The 15,691-nt window shown below is 39.4% G+C and overlaps 1 protein-coding gene across 4 annotated transcripts in view; it reads left to right on the top strand.

Moving 5' to 3' along the window:
- LOC150097270 (kelch-like protein 24) overlaps window positions 1-15,691 on the top strand; it is a 218,732-nt gene that overhangs the window by 104,207 nt on the left and 98,834 nt on the right. For all 4 annotated transcript variants that reach the window (XM_090407144.1, XM_090407143.1, XM_090407141.1 and 1 more), the window contains one exon: window positions 14,066-14,212. In XM_090407144.1, the coding sequence (XP_090263270.1) occupies window positions 14,066-14,212 (147 nt within the window). The remainder of the gene's footprint in view (window positions 1-14,065; window positions 14,213-15,691) is intronic.

Below are 15,691 nucleotides of genomic sequence, written 5' to 3'. Positions count from 1 at the left end.
TTTTTAATATTATATGTGTAAACATTTAACTTAGTATATTGCTTTACTTTCTTTTAATCAGTAATTTCTTTAGTGATATTTGGTATTAAAGAAATATGTATACCTTATGGCTTGTTGCAAACTGTTTAATTACAATTCTGATATCAAAAGGAAAAAAAAGACTCACTTGAAAAGAGTTTTATTTCTGTAATTTGAAAAACTTGACAAGAGAAGAAAATATTGAACCTTCTAAATTTTCATGCCATTAAAGAACTGCAGCCTTGTTTACAGAACCTTTCTTAAGTTATACAGTGATCAGCATTAATTTTGATAAAAAAAATTATGGAGAATGCTACTGTGTTAAGAATAATAACTTTAATTTCCTGGCATTTTGATATTTGTATTAAGGTCATCAACTGGAGTATACACATATATAGTATATATACACAGACAAGCAAGCCACATTTGAATTCAAACAGTATGCCAGAAATTTGATAAACTGTTATTTTACTGGCTTGCTTTTTCCTTAGCTTGCTAAACCTGTCAGGTTCTTTATGGCAAGTACCAACTTCTTCCATTCCTTTTTGTCTCGAGCTGTTTCAGTCCGGTCCAGGATTCCCATCTCAGCTGTCTTTGTGAATACTATCCTCTACAGTCTTTGTCTGGGTTGCTTTCCATTAGGCTTCATCTTGAATGCTTGAATGCCATTCTTTCGATATATCCAGGCCATTTCAATCTGTAAGATTGAGATGGCCTGGATATATCGAAAGATTCTGATTTCATCAGATAGAAGTGGGGATCTATACAGTTTGTATAGTTCTTGATTATGTCTTATTCTTCATTCACCTGTTGTTATATCTTGTAGATCCAAAGACTTTGCAGAGGATTTTATTTTTAAATATCAAGGGTTTCTGCTCTATATAAACAATAGGTCTAATGACTGTCTTGTGTATATTTCTGTTTTAACTCTGCTTGACAGAACTTGAAGATAGTAAATGATGTAATGAATGATAAAATCTATTGTAGGCATATTCCAATGTTCCGAGTTATTTGAAGGAACTGAGATTTTTAAATTTCAGGTTATTGATGGTAAACTGATCATTTTCTCCTTGATTGTGATTTCTACATCCAGATGTTTAAATATTCAGTTATTCCTGGTTGATTTGCAATCCTAGTTTTTCAGCAGAAGTTTGAATTTTTCAGAATGTTATTGTAATGTCTTAAGCATTTTCTACAACTAGGTATATGTTATCTGTACGCCTTCTGTCCAAAAAGAAACCGAACTTTTGATAGAAAAAAAAACATAGGCCAATTATAATTATTCAAATCATTTATTATTATTATTATTATTATTATTATTATTATTATTAAACAAGACCTCATGGAGTCAAAGACTCATCTAGGAGGTCCTTTTATCTCACACACATCTCATCATACCGGGTCTTAAACACATTCAAACTCCTTGCAGACACCACACTCTCAGGCAAGGCATTCCAATCATTCACAACTCTGCACGAAAAAAACCTGCCTCTCACTCCCCTACTCACACCCTCTTTATACAGTTTCCAGGGATGACCTCTGGTTCTCCCCTGATCTCCCACTATTCGCTGTAGAACTTCTCCACCATTGATCCTATAGCAACCCCTTACCAACTTGTAGGTCTCTATCATATCTCCCCTCTTCCTTCTCTCCACTAGTCTCTGCAAATTACATCTTTTCAATCTTTCCTCATACTCGACATTCCAGAGGTCAGAAACTACCTTAGTCAGTCGCCTTTGGACCCTTTCCAACATCTCCTCATCCTTCTGAAAACCAGGTGACCAAATCTGGGCACAATAGTCCATGTGTGGCCTAATCAAAGCCTTATAAAATGGAACAAGAATCTCCCTACTTCTACACGTCAGTGTCCTCCTCATCATTCCCAGAAGTCTTTGTGTTGTCTTCACAATTTTGGCGATGTGACCCCTAAATTTTAGATCTTTATCCACTATCACTCCCAGATCTCTTATTTCCTCTACTTCCAACAATATATTCTTACCAAGCATAAATTCTGCATCCCATCTTTGTTTTCCAAATTTTAAAACCTTACATTTTGCAACATTGAACTCACATCCCCATTTGCTTGCCCAATCACTCAATTTATTCAAGTCTTCTTGCAAGGCCACAACATCTTCACTACTCTTTATGGTTCTTCCCAACTTTGCATCATCTGCAAACAACTGAATATCTCCATCCAAATCTTCGCCAATATCATTAATATACAAGTTAAATAGTAATGGCCCTAAAACAGATCCCTGAGGCACTCCACTAGTGACTTTCCTTTTCCTGGATATTGCACCCCCATACACAACTTGTTGATACCTATCAGATAGCCAGTCTCCAATCCAATGCACTAATCTAATATCCAACCCCATCTGCTCTAGTTTGACTGTCAACTTATCATGAGGCACTCTATCAAAAGCTTTTGCGAAATCCAAGTATATTACTGTGTATCCTTCTCCTCTGTCCAAGGAAGCAGTCACTTTATTGTAATAAGTAAGTAGATTACTAAAACACGACCTCCCTTTAGCAAATCCATGCTGTCCATCAAAGATTATACCATTGTTGTCAACCCAACTCTGGATTCTAGCTCTCACAAGCTTCTCCAACAACTTAACCACAACACCCGACACACAGATAGGCCTATAGTTTGATGCTTGAGTTCGATCACCTCCTTTATGAAGTGGCACAATCTTGCCCTCCTTCCACTCTTTAGGGACTTGACCAAGTGCAAGACTCGTATTAAAAAAATATGTCAAGGCAGGTGTCAACTCTCTGGCACATTCCTTCAGAATACGTGGTGATATATTATCAAGTCCCACAGCCTTATTTACATCTAGTTTACTCAACTCCCCAAACACCTCTTGCTCACTTACAGTCAGTCTCTCCTCCCCATCATCAACTGCTCTTAATCTCTCCATGAAGTCACATTCACAAGATTGAAAGATCTTTATGAACTGCTCATTAAGTATCTCCACCACACATTCTGCAACAGCTGTCTTTATACCATTTCCTCCAATCAATGTCATCCTTCCATAATCATTCTTTCTTTTGCTGGCTACATATCGAAAGAACTCCCTAGGATTCTTTTTAGCTTCATTAGCTAACTGCTGTTCATACCTCTCTTTAGCTACTCTCACCAACCAAGTCACTCTCCTTGCCTGGTCTTTGTAGAACTCATGAAATTGGTTACTTCCACTTCTCTTATGCTGCCTCCACAATGCCCTTTTTCTCTGTATTGCATGCTTAATCTCTTTATTCATCCATCTCACACCTAACTTATTTAACCTTCTCACCCGTGGTATACATTTAGACATTGCATCCACTAAATATTTTTTGAAAATCCCCCAAGCTGCATTGATCTCTTTTCCAGCTAACTCCTCATTCCATGCTACACCTGCAAGCTGTCTCCTGAGCTCTTCATAATCACCCCCCTTGTAGTTCCACATATACCCTTTTTTCACAGGGGTCCTTGCACTGCTGGCAACCACCCAAGTAATCACCTCATGGTCACTTTCACCAATTGGTGGATGATTTGATACCTCATTGATAATTACATCCTCCGATGAGATGACCAAATCCAAGACCCTTAATCCTCTTGTGCCCTCTGTTACATACTGTCTGAGGTAGTTATCCCTCAAAAACTCAAGAAACTCATTTTCTTTACTTCCAGTTGCTATCTCTTCATTCCAGTCTATATTGCCATAATTAAAATCACCCATAATGATCACCCTTTTCTTATTTGCTTGGCTTATTTGACTATACATTTCACTATCACCACCATCCACATTACCAGGTCTATAACAACATCCCACCAAGTATTTGATTCTATTCACCTCTATCTCACACCATACTGCCTCAAAACCACTGGCCCCATTTCCCCCTTGCATCTCTACCTTGTATGGACATAACTCTTTCTCTATCATCAGTAGCACTCCCCCTCCCTTTTTACCCCTTCTATCCTCACGAAACACATCATACCTTTCCATCTCTATTCCTGTCAGGATGTCATCCTCATCTAACCATGTCTCACTTATTCCGACAATCTCTGGGTGCACAGACGCAATTAGTGCAACCATTTCATCTGCCACTGATACCACTCACTCGATGTGATCTCTCCATGCTGGACTGGGGCCATTTCCCTTTCTGCTTCTTCATTTTAGAACCCTTTGCAATTCCATTTGTTTCCTTTTGATCCCTGATCATCCCATTACTTTCCTGCCTACACATTCTCTCACCTCCTCTTGGAGCATCCACCTTTCTCACGCTGTGTATCCCTGTCCACCCTGAGCCTCCCCGTTTCCCTGCTCCTCTTGCACACCCATTCTCTCATTATCTATACTCATACCACTCACTTCCACATTCATTTCCACTCCTTCAATCTCTCCTGTCTTACTCTCCTGCTCTTCCACATCACTCCCCTCTTGATCTGATTCATTCTCTCTATTCACTTCTCTACCTTCCAGCAGCAGTCTCTCCAAGCGACTCACACCATAACCACTCAAATGCAGTCCATCGCTCCCATACAGCTCACTTCGTCCCTCAAACTCATTCCACACATTAACAAACTGTACTCCCATCTCCTCACACATTTCAGCCAGAATATCATTCATAATCCTTGCTCTCCGCCTCATTTCACCACAATCATACCTAGGCAACACACTGACCACCCTTCCTGTCACACTATTCTCCTTTATCTTTCCAAGCAGTCTCCTGACATTCATTTTGACATGCTCTTTGTTCTCTCTCAAATCATTTGTTCCAATTAATACAATTAACTCTTTTGCTCGTTCCCGCCTCATGTTCAATGCCTCAATCACTCTACTCATTTTACCGCCTGGAAAACATACCTTGTGCATTTTATCCTCTAGCACACCTTTAATAATGGAGTCGCCATACAACGCCACTCGCTCATCTTTTGTTAACTCTTTCATGCCATCATGATTTATTTTAATAGTTTTGACCTGCATTCTCTTAATTTCATTCCGCATCCATTTCATTTCTTGCTTCATCCAATCCAATTCACCTTCTGAACCTCGCGACACATTCACTCTATCATTAAATCTTTCTAACTTTCTAACTCTCGACCCTCTCTTCTCACTTTCCCTCTCATTCATCCTTCTTTGTTTCCGTACTTTCGGTCCAACATACGTCCAACTTTCACTGTCATTCTTCTCACTTTCACTCTCACATATCTTTCTTTGTTTCCGTACTTTCGGACTAACATGCGTCCAACTTTCGCTATCATTCTTTTCACTTTTACTGTCATTCATCTTTCTTTGGTTTAGTACTTTCGTTCCAACATGCGTCCAACTTTCGCCATCAGTCATTCTTTTTTCGCTATCATTCATTCTTTCGATTTTTTTTACTTGCGGTTTCTGCACCACGCCATTTCTACTTTCATTCGTTCTCTCAATTTCGTTTCTTTCCGCCTCACTTTCGTCCCTTTTAACATCCGTTACGGTTGTCAAATCGCTCTTTTTCTTTTTTCCTGATTTTTTAACATTTTTTCGCCTGTCTTTCTCGCCATTCTCTTTCAAACGTGCACTCACGACACAATCGGTACTAGCACTTTCTGTCATCAACTTCATATTCGCATTCATCAATTCCTCGTTCAGGTCACATTTCGCACACACCCTTCTTCCATCCGCACTAAACATCCACAAATCATTTATGTAATCGAAGGAATACATATAACAGACCTCACACTTAACGAACCTACTGAAATCCAAATTAAAATCATGGAATGACAATGCAGCCGCCATTTTTTTTTCTCTGCAGGTTACTAGGTCTAATATTAACGTTTTCGTATTTAGTTTAAGCAAGAAAAAAAAACCCACACTAATACTATCGGTAGCGTACAACGTTTACAGCCGCTCTTACTTAAACAATTACGCATATATACTTAATTATTCCTAGTAAAACTTATCTGAATCAGGAGCTCTTCAAAGCACGTTCGTAGCGCCTGACCCACTAGCGCCCTCTCCAAGTTATTTCAGTTAATATACTCTCCCTCAGCTTCGATACAGTGTTTGGCACGGTCAATTGATTCGTTAAATGAGTTTTTTATATCGGTTTTTGGGATACTGTTGAGGGTCGTGGTTACTGTTGATTGAACATTTTCAGTGGTGTCATATCGCTTTCCTTTCATCAGCAAATGAAGTTGGGGGAAGAGAAAGAAGTCACAGAGTGCTAAATCAGGTGAATACAGCAAGTGTTCCAACACACAAACTTGGTTTTTGTTCACAAACTGTCTCACAATATTCGAACGATGAGATAGTGCATTATCGTGCAAAAGTGACCAGCTGCCTGCATCACAATATTCATGCCTTACATGGCGAATTCTTGCTATCAATCACTTCAAAACTTCGAGATAAAACCCACCATTGACCGTTTGTCCAGATGGAACGAATTCTTTGTGGATAATGCCCTTGGAATCGTAGAAACAAATCAGCATTGTCTTTACTTTTGACTTCTCCAAGCAACTTTTTTCGGATGCTCCTCTTCTTGTGGTCTCCACTCAACACTCTGGCGCTTTGTTTCAGGCTCATACTCAAAACACCAGGTTTCGTCACCAGTAAAGATTGTTTCAAGGAAGTTTGAGTCCTTATAAGCAGTTTTAATGAGGTCCTTTGAAATTGCTCAATTCGATACAATTTTTGGTCGTCAGTCAACTTGTGGGAAACAAATCGCAAATCATGAAATCATGCACTTTTTGGATGTTAACTTTCCTCAGTCCAGTTTTTGAACGGCCTGGCTTTTCGTCGTCCTCAAGCATCTCGCGACCACTTTAAAATTGCTTAAACCACTCATAAACTTGAGTACAAGATAAGTATTCATCACCGTATGCTTTTTCAAGCATTTGATGAGTTTTGGTAAAACGTTTACCAAGTTTAACACAAAAGTCAATTTCAGCTCTCTGTTTGAAACTCATTTTCAGGTCGTTCATCAAAACACACTCACTCTTGGCACTATAGCTTGGCTTCTAATGAAACAAATGTCATAAACAGTTGACAACACTAATGAAGGTTGCCGCTTTCGACAACAAAAAGATACAATAGGTGGCGCCACTAGTTTCTTCTATTTTCGAAAAGTTCAGTTTCTCTTTGGACAGATGGTGTATATCCTAATATTACTGTTCTGCATGTGGTATCTTTTACAGTTTCTCGATTCGATACATTTTTTGATCATAGATTAACTTGTGGGGAACAAATCGCGAATTCAATTTACGAAGGCCCAAATTCTTGGTCAAAATGTTATGCACAGTTGATTTTGGAATCTCCAATTCATCTTCAATCAATCTCATGGATGATTTCGGGTTTTCTCTGATGAAATCACTCAAATTTTCGACGTTAAGTCGAAGGCACGGGATAAGCATTCATCACCTATGCTTTTTGAAGCATTTGATGCGTTTCGGTAAAACATTTACCAAGTTTAACACAAAAGTCAATCGCAACTCTCTGTTTGAAACTTATTTTCTGACCATTCATCAAAACACACTGTCACTCTTGGCACTATAACTCGGCTTCTAATGAAAGAAATGTCAGAAACAGTTGATACAGCACTAATGAAGGTTGCTGCTTTGGACAACAAAAAGATACAACAAGTGGCGCCACTAGTTTCGTCTATTTTCGAAAAGTTCGGTTTCTTTTTGGACAGAGAGTGTATATCTTAATATTACTGTTCTGCATGTGTTATCTTTTACAGTTTCTCAAATACAGGTAACTCTCATCATATGCAGAGGTTGCATTCTTGAGAATCACTGTGTATATTGAAAACAGGATGGAGAACTTATGAGATAATAGAGGTTGCGTTTCCAAATGAATGTGATTAAAATCTTTTAAGATTAATTTAATCAAAAATGCACCTATTTTTCACATCTTTTACAAGAATCTCAATAGAAATCTGACTTCCAGTTTTCAACTTCTGATTATTATTATTATTATTATTACATCCTCCATGGAGTCAGCAGACTTGTCGTGGGTTGTTCTGATAACATGTTTATCATATTGTATCTTATAATCCTTAACATTTCCGAACATTAACAACATATTCCAGTAATGCGTACCTTTCACTGACAGTTCTCTGTGTAAAAAAAATTACTTCTCACGCTCCTCTTCACCACACTTATAACTTCCAGTGATGGCTTCTGTTTCTTCCCCTTTTACCTTCTACTCTTTTTATAATCCTATCTGAATTAATCCAATAAAATCCCCTCATTAACTTAAACATATCTATCATATCACCTCTTTTCCTTCTATCCACAAAATTCTGCAATCCACATTTCTTCAACCTCTCATCATAGAAAGATTTTCCAGAGCCCTGATATTATCTTAGTCAATCATCTCTGGACCATCTCCAATATTTCCACATCACATTGAAAACCAGATGACCAAATTTGAGCACAATAGTCCAAGGGTGGTCTAACCAGTGCTTCCTAGTCAGACCGCACTTGGAGTGAGCACAACCTCCAAGTACTTCTTATCATAGAAGCACTTCAATGTGCAGTCTTTGCAACACTTGCAATATGCCCTCTAAACTTCAGTCTATTGTCAACCATCACTCCCAAATCTCTAATCTCATCCACTTCTTGCAGTACAGCACCATCAATATAGTACACTGCCTTACGTTTCAGTACTTGAAAATGTAACACCTTATACTTCATCATCATCATCAAATTCCTGCCATGTACCCTCAAGGGGTGTACAGGATATGACAGTACTACATGAAAAAAATTACATCATTACTAACTTCCTATCTACAATTTTCCTCCAAATCAGTCTGTTACTTGTCAAGACTCCAACATTATCAGATCTTATATTTCTATCGTCTAAGGCACTTTGTACCGTATCAATCCACCTACAGGGTGTTCGGGATAAATTTGACAGTTTCGTAAGGAAAAAGAAAATCTTCTTTGTATCTATTAAATTTAATGAATTGACAAAAAAACATTACAGGCAGAGTTAATTACAATGCTATCAACAAGATTTACTCAAAATAACCACCATTAGCATCGATCACAGCTTCAATTCTGCTTCGGAACCTCGAACAAGCTGATGCTACAGTCTCCCTGGGAAGGGCCGCAAAAACTGTTTTAATTTTATCCATTAACTGGGCTTTTGTATTACTGGAAGTGCGATTGGTGTCTTTTTCAACTGCGCCCCATACAAAATAATCCATGGGGTTAAGGTCTGGGGAGTTTGGAGGCCAAACATTTGGACTGGTGAAGTCGTAGAAATTTTCAGACAACCATTTTTGACTTTTCCCAGAGGTGTGGCAAGGGGCCGAATCCTGCTGCCATACATACGGCCTACCATTGGCTACCCTTGTTATCCAGGGCTTGACTACAGTTAGCAACTCCACGAACAAAGCCCGAATTCCAATGCCAGGGTTCTTCAACACCTGTTCCTGCAGATTTGCGAGGAATTCTGCTGTACGAACGCAATCTGATCGTCTGCTAGGGATCTTTCTTCTTGCTACATCCTCGTAGTCACCATTGCAAGTCTCTAGTTCATGCCTGATTGTTTTTACTGTATTCAGGGAGCATTGGGCAGCAGTCGTAATATCCTTATTTTGATGGCGGGCACGAATCATCATGATACAAGTTATTCTCTTCCATGATTCAGGTGGGTTCCAGCTATCCATCCTTTCTGACATCTTGTATGTGAATGAAGAAGGGTCCAGACTTTTAAATGAAGAGAAGTGTGTGTTAATACATGTAACTTACGGAAAAATATAATTAATTATAAATATGTCAAATTTATCCCGAACACCCTGTATATCTTGGTCTTCCTCTGGGTCGTTTTCCTGCCAACCTGGCAGAGAACACTTGTTTGGCTAATCTTTCCTCTCCCATTCTATTTAAGTGACCATACCATGTGAGATTAGCTCTGCTAATGCATTCCTGGATGCTGACAATGTCAAGTTCTTTCCTAATATCCTCATTTTTAATATGATATTGCCATTGATGCCATCTGTTCACGCCTCTAATCTTTCTCAGGACTCTCATATCTGCGGTCTCTAGTCAAGTGTTTTACTTCTGACCCACACCTTATACTTATTAATATTAAAACTACAACCCCATTCTTTTGTGTAAGTCAAAAGTCTATTAAAATCTTCCTGAATGGAATTAACATCAGAAGTGCTACTTATAATTCTCCCCAACTTTGCTTCATCAGTGATCAACTGAAGATCCCCAGTCAGTCAACATGATATACCATTTACAAACAAGTTAAACAGCAGCTCAAAAATGTTTTGATACATCACTTTTTGAGGCACTGTTTCATCAAACACAACATGCTGGTATCATTCAGAGAGCTAATCTCCAATCCATATAACCAATATACTGTTTATTCCCATTCTCTGAAGCTTGCACATCACCTTATCATGTGGTAATCTATCGAACATTTTTACAAAGTCCAAGAATATCAATGTATATGATTCTCCCTTATCTAACACACTTGTCACCTTATCCTAAAACTATATCTTTTATTAGCAAGTAAATTGCTAAAAGAAGAAAGAAGACCTACCCATTATATCCATGCTTTTCATAAAGAATACTATGTCCATCAACAGACTCTTGTATTCTATTCCTTATCAATCTCTCCAACACCTTGACTACAACTGCAGTTATACAGACTAGTCAATAGCTGGAAACTTCTGTACTAGAACCATGCTTGTGGACTTGTACTATTTTACCTTCTTTACACTCCTTAGGAACCTTACCCACTGCCCTGCTTATTGGAGGCCTGAGGTGACTTGAAAAAGTTCCATGTTTGGTTTCTAAGCAGGATTTCTGGACTATGTAAAAATAAATTTTAAAAAATTACAAAAAATATATATGAAATTGATAAAGAAATGAAGTAAAAAAATGTCCTTAGTCCATCCATGGTACTTGTGTACTATAGGTTTACTAATACCTGTAGTGGGTGGAACCATTAGAAAAAAAAGATCAGGGGCATATCTAACTGTTCTGCCCATTCTGTAAGAATGCGTGGTGATATGTCATCCATTCCCATAGCCTTATTAACATCTAACGCAATCAACACCTGATATGCCTTTGATTCTTTCACTTCCATTTCTCCTAATACTTGCCCCCCTTCCCTTCTATATATGCATAGCATCATTTATACCAGTATGATATATGCTGATAAAATGCTCATTCAATAATTTCACTATATCCACCAGTGTTAACCTGCCATTTTAGTCATGGAAATTTTCAGTATCTCTTTTCACTTTAGAATCATGTTGTTCGAAGAGCTAGCCATTACACTGTCTTATCAACTTAAAAGCTTGAGACATGACTTCGTTCTGAAGAGCATTCATAGGCTCAACCTCCACAGGACTCAACTCAAATTCCTTACCATTGTGCTTTTCCATAACCAGATCTTCATTGCTCAGGATAAAGGTATTTACAGATAAAGACAATACCACATAGACCAATAAGGCAGTGCGAAGAGCTAGCCATTACTCTGTCTTATCAATTTAAAAGCTTGAGACGTGACTTCGTTCTGAAGAGCATTCATAGGCTCAACCTCCACAGGACTCAACTCAAATTCCTTACCATTGTGCTTTTCCATAACCAGATCGTCATTGCTCAGGATAAAGGTATTTACAATACCACATAGACCAATAAGGCAGTAGAGAGAGACTGAACCATTGAGCACTGCAGATGGAGATAGGAAATAACATACGTGTGTAGCTTCTGTGACCTTGGATGGGAAACAGCAATAATCCTAACATATTGAAATGAAACCATATATATGCAAAAGTGCGTATAATGAGAGTTACCTGTACATTTTTCTATAGCTAAGTTAAAATAGATAGGCAAGAGAATATTTCCTTGCTTCAATTCTCTCATAATGGCAAAAAGTTCAGATCTAATTCCATTAGCCAATACCATGCTTCAGCTGTCAGTGGTGCAAATTTTGATTAAACTTATTATCTTATGAGATATTCACAATTCATCTAATATTCCTGAAAGGCCTTCTCTATGAATACTATCATATGCTTTTCTAAAATCTATAAGTAAAATATGGACATGCTGATTATATTCCCTTTTTTTTTTTTTTTTTTTTTTTTCTAGTATTTGTCTTAGTGTAAAAATTTGGTCAACTGTAGAGACCTATTTCTTCAGAATCCTGCTTGATATTCACCTATACTTTCTTCAGTGTAAGGTAAGATTCTTTTTTAGTATAATATTAGATAAAATTTTGTAGCCCACTGACAGTGATATCCAAGTGTAATTTTTGCATTTGGTTTTGTTTTCCTTTTTTTCTATATCTGAATGATTAGTGATTCTTTCCCTGAGGATCTCTTCTTTTTCTCCTATTAAATTTACGAATTTATGCATATCTGCAATTAATTCGCTTTCACCATATCTGATGAGTTCTACTATTTTGTAAGTATCTGGTGCTTTGTTCTCTTTGAGCTGCTTTATATTTTCTTCTACTTTGGCCAGGTAAAGGTTTAAATATTTTGTTATTATTCTGTTTAAAAGTCTCATCAGTTTCATCATGGTTTACGAGTTTGTTACAAATACTCTCTCCACTGTTTGCTATTTTATCTCTAGTGGCTGGTGTTTGTACAATACCATTGTTGATTATTGTTGTTTTTATATGTGGATCTGTTTTTTTTTATTCTAATTTCATAGAAAAATTTTCTAGGACTATTTATTACTGTTACATAACACCTCCAGGGAATCCAAAGACTCATCGTGGGAGGGCACCTGCTCTACAACTCTCTGTCTCCACCACTCCACTAACCACAACTACCTTCATCTACACCAGCGGTATCTACCACCGACCACCACCATCACCACTGTTTTCACAGACAATCACAAACATCCAATCCCACAGCAGGATTCAAACTTGCAGCCTTTTGGCTGGAGAGTGGATACACTAACCACTCGGCCAACCAGGCTGGCAATTTAATGTAAAATATTTCTGAATATTTTCAGTTCTGGTAAATAGACTTATACATTGGTTACTCATAACTATTATTTTTTCAGGAAATAACAATGTATACTAAAATATTAAGTATAAATAACTTTAATTAATAATACTTTCCTATATTTGACAATGTTACATTGCCATCATCAGGGGTCACAAAAAAAACAATTATATGTGCATGCAGGCACCAGCACTGGGCAAATGAGGCTGAAGAAAGGCAACTGAAGCCGGACCTGCAGTCCTAAACAGTTTCCTCTAGTGGGCCAAATTGGGTAGTCTAGGCCATTGAGCTAAAGATTTTAGGATGTATACTTCCCAAATTTGGGACAGTCTCATGCACCAAAATTTGTTGAGGTTTGGAAAGTTTTTCAGGTTTGAGGCAGATTCAAAGAATAGCCTTTCATTATTGTATTTGCTGTGATATAATAGAGCTGCCTTCTTCCAGCATATCCTTGGGTGGGGGGGGGGGGGGGTGGGGGGGGGGGGGGGTGGGGGGGGGGGGGGGTGGGGGGGGGGGGGGGTGGGGGGGGGGGGGGGTGGGGGGGGGGGGGGGTGGGGGGGGGGGGGGGTGGGGGGGGGGGGGGGTGGGGGGGGGGGGGGGTGGGGGGGGGGGGGGGTGGGGGGGGGGGGGGGTGGGGGGGGGGGGGGGTGGGGGGGGGGGGGGGTGGGGGGGGGGGGGGGTGGGGGGGGGGGGGGGTGGGGGGGGGGGGGGGTGGGGGGGGGGGGGGGTGGGGGGGGGGGGGGGTGGGGGGGGGGGGGGGTGGGGGGGGGGGGGGGTGGGGGGGGGGGGGGGTGGGGGGGGGGGGGGGTGGGGGGGGGGGGGGGTGGGGGGGGGGGGGGGTGGGGGGGGGGGGGGGTGGGGGGGGGGGGGGGTGGGGGGGGGGGGGGGTGGGGGGGGGGGGGGGTGGGGGGGGGGGGGGGTGGGGGGGGGGGGGGGTGGGGGGGGGGGGGGGGATACTGAAAAAGGATGATTATGAATAAATTGTTGATAGTTTATGTTAAATGTTTTAAAATCTTAAGATGAACTTTCATTATTTGTTTTTTCATTATTATACATATTATAAAATAGCTTTCTTAATAATGTCATTATTTCATAGGTTTAGTGGATGTAATTGTAGCTGTGGGTGGTGAAGATGATAAAGTGGTTTTACGAAGTGTTGAGTGCTTTGATCCCTTGAGGGGAAAATGGCTGAGTTTGGCATGTCTACCATTTGCTGTTAGTAAGCATGGATTAGTTGTTACAGGTAAGAAAAAAAAAAGAAGCAGTGTTTAAAATAGACATAAAAGCTCTAGATTAAAAAAATAATAATATTAATATATCTTCATATAACATTTTATACAACAAAGGACTACATAGATGTCAATACTCATAATATATGCTACTATAGATAGCATATAAACGTGTAAGTAAAGAATATATTCAACAAAATTGAACCAGTAATAAATTCATCATCATCATCCAGTAAAATTCATAACTAGATGTTGATTCCTATAATGTATGTGATGGAAACCTACTAGACCTTAATAAGCAAGAAATGTAACTAGTTTAGCCATAAATACTGTTACAACTTGAACAGTGCTTTAATCTATCAATAAAACTTTATCAGAAACTTTAGCACTGATTGTGTATTTATTGATCCTTATAGGCTGAATAAATTGCAGAAGAGAGGGGATAAAAATCGGCATAGGACTACGGTAGTTAGTGACTTATATATCAGTTCTAAAGCCGGTACAAGATCTAGAGGGAATCTGCAATTTTTGTATACCAATGCTAGAAGCATTCGAAATAAGAGAGAAGAATTTTTGGCATTAGTCAGTGAAATCTCACCAAAAGTTGTAGGCATTAGTGAAACTTGGCTGTCAGCAGAAGATGTGGTCACTGGAATTGAATGTGATGGGTACAGTATTTTCAGGGAGGATAGAGAAGATAGAACAGGAGGAGGAGTAGTACTGTTGATGATAGCTGATGTGTTGCAGCCAAAGAAAGTAGTATATCATGATGATAGACATGTGAATGAGAGTTCATTTGAGGCAGTCTGGTGCGAAATATTGACCAACGCAACCAAATATACAGTTGGATGCTGCTATAGGCCAGGGAGTACGGGGGGAGATATTGAATTCATGCATCAGCAACTTAGTGCAATGAGTGAAGGCTTGGTGATTATTATGGGGGATTTTAATTACGGTGATATCAATTGGAAGGAGGAAATATCACGTAGCAAAAAGGAAATGGAATTCATACATCTTCTACGAGATAATTACTTGAAACAGCACGTAACTGAAGGGACACGTGGTGTGAGAGTGTTGGACCTGGTTATTGGTTCAGAGGTTATATGCATAAGTAAGGTGTCCTCGTTACCTCCAGTTGGTGAAAGCGATCATGTGGTATTGACTTGGGAGGTTGCAAAATCTGTGGATTTTTCTATTAAGAAGGGGTATGTACGGAACTACAGGTTAGGCAATTATAACAAGCTTCGGAGTGAGCTTGCAGCCATCCCATGGCAGAACATATTGCAAGGGAAAGATGTTAGCAGTGCTTGGGATAAAATCAGCGGGTATCTGAGGAAAGCAATATCAGATTGTGTCCCCATGGTTAGGAGGTCAAACAAGGCAGGCATTAGATGGATGAGCAGTAGTATCAAGCTTGAACTGCAAAAAAAGAAAATGTTATGGAGAATTTACAAGGAGAAAGGCGATCAGGACACCCATGAGCAGTACAAGGC

The sequence above is a fragment of the Typopeltis vanoorti genome, chromosome 17 (genome assembly GCF_054136105.1).
Source record: "Typopeltis vanoorti isolate ZY-2024b chromosome 17, IOZ_Tvanoo_1.0, whole genome shotgun sequence".
NCBI lineage: Eukaryota > Metazoa > Arthropoda > Arachnida > Uropygi > Thelyphonidae > Typopeltis > Typopeltis vanoorti.
This window is presented reverse-complemented; position numbering and strand designations above follow the sequence as displayed.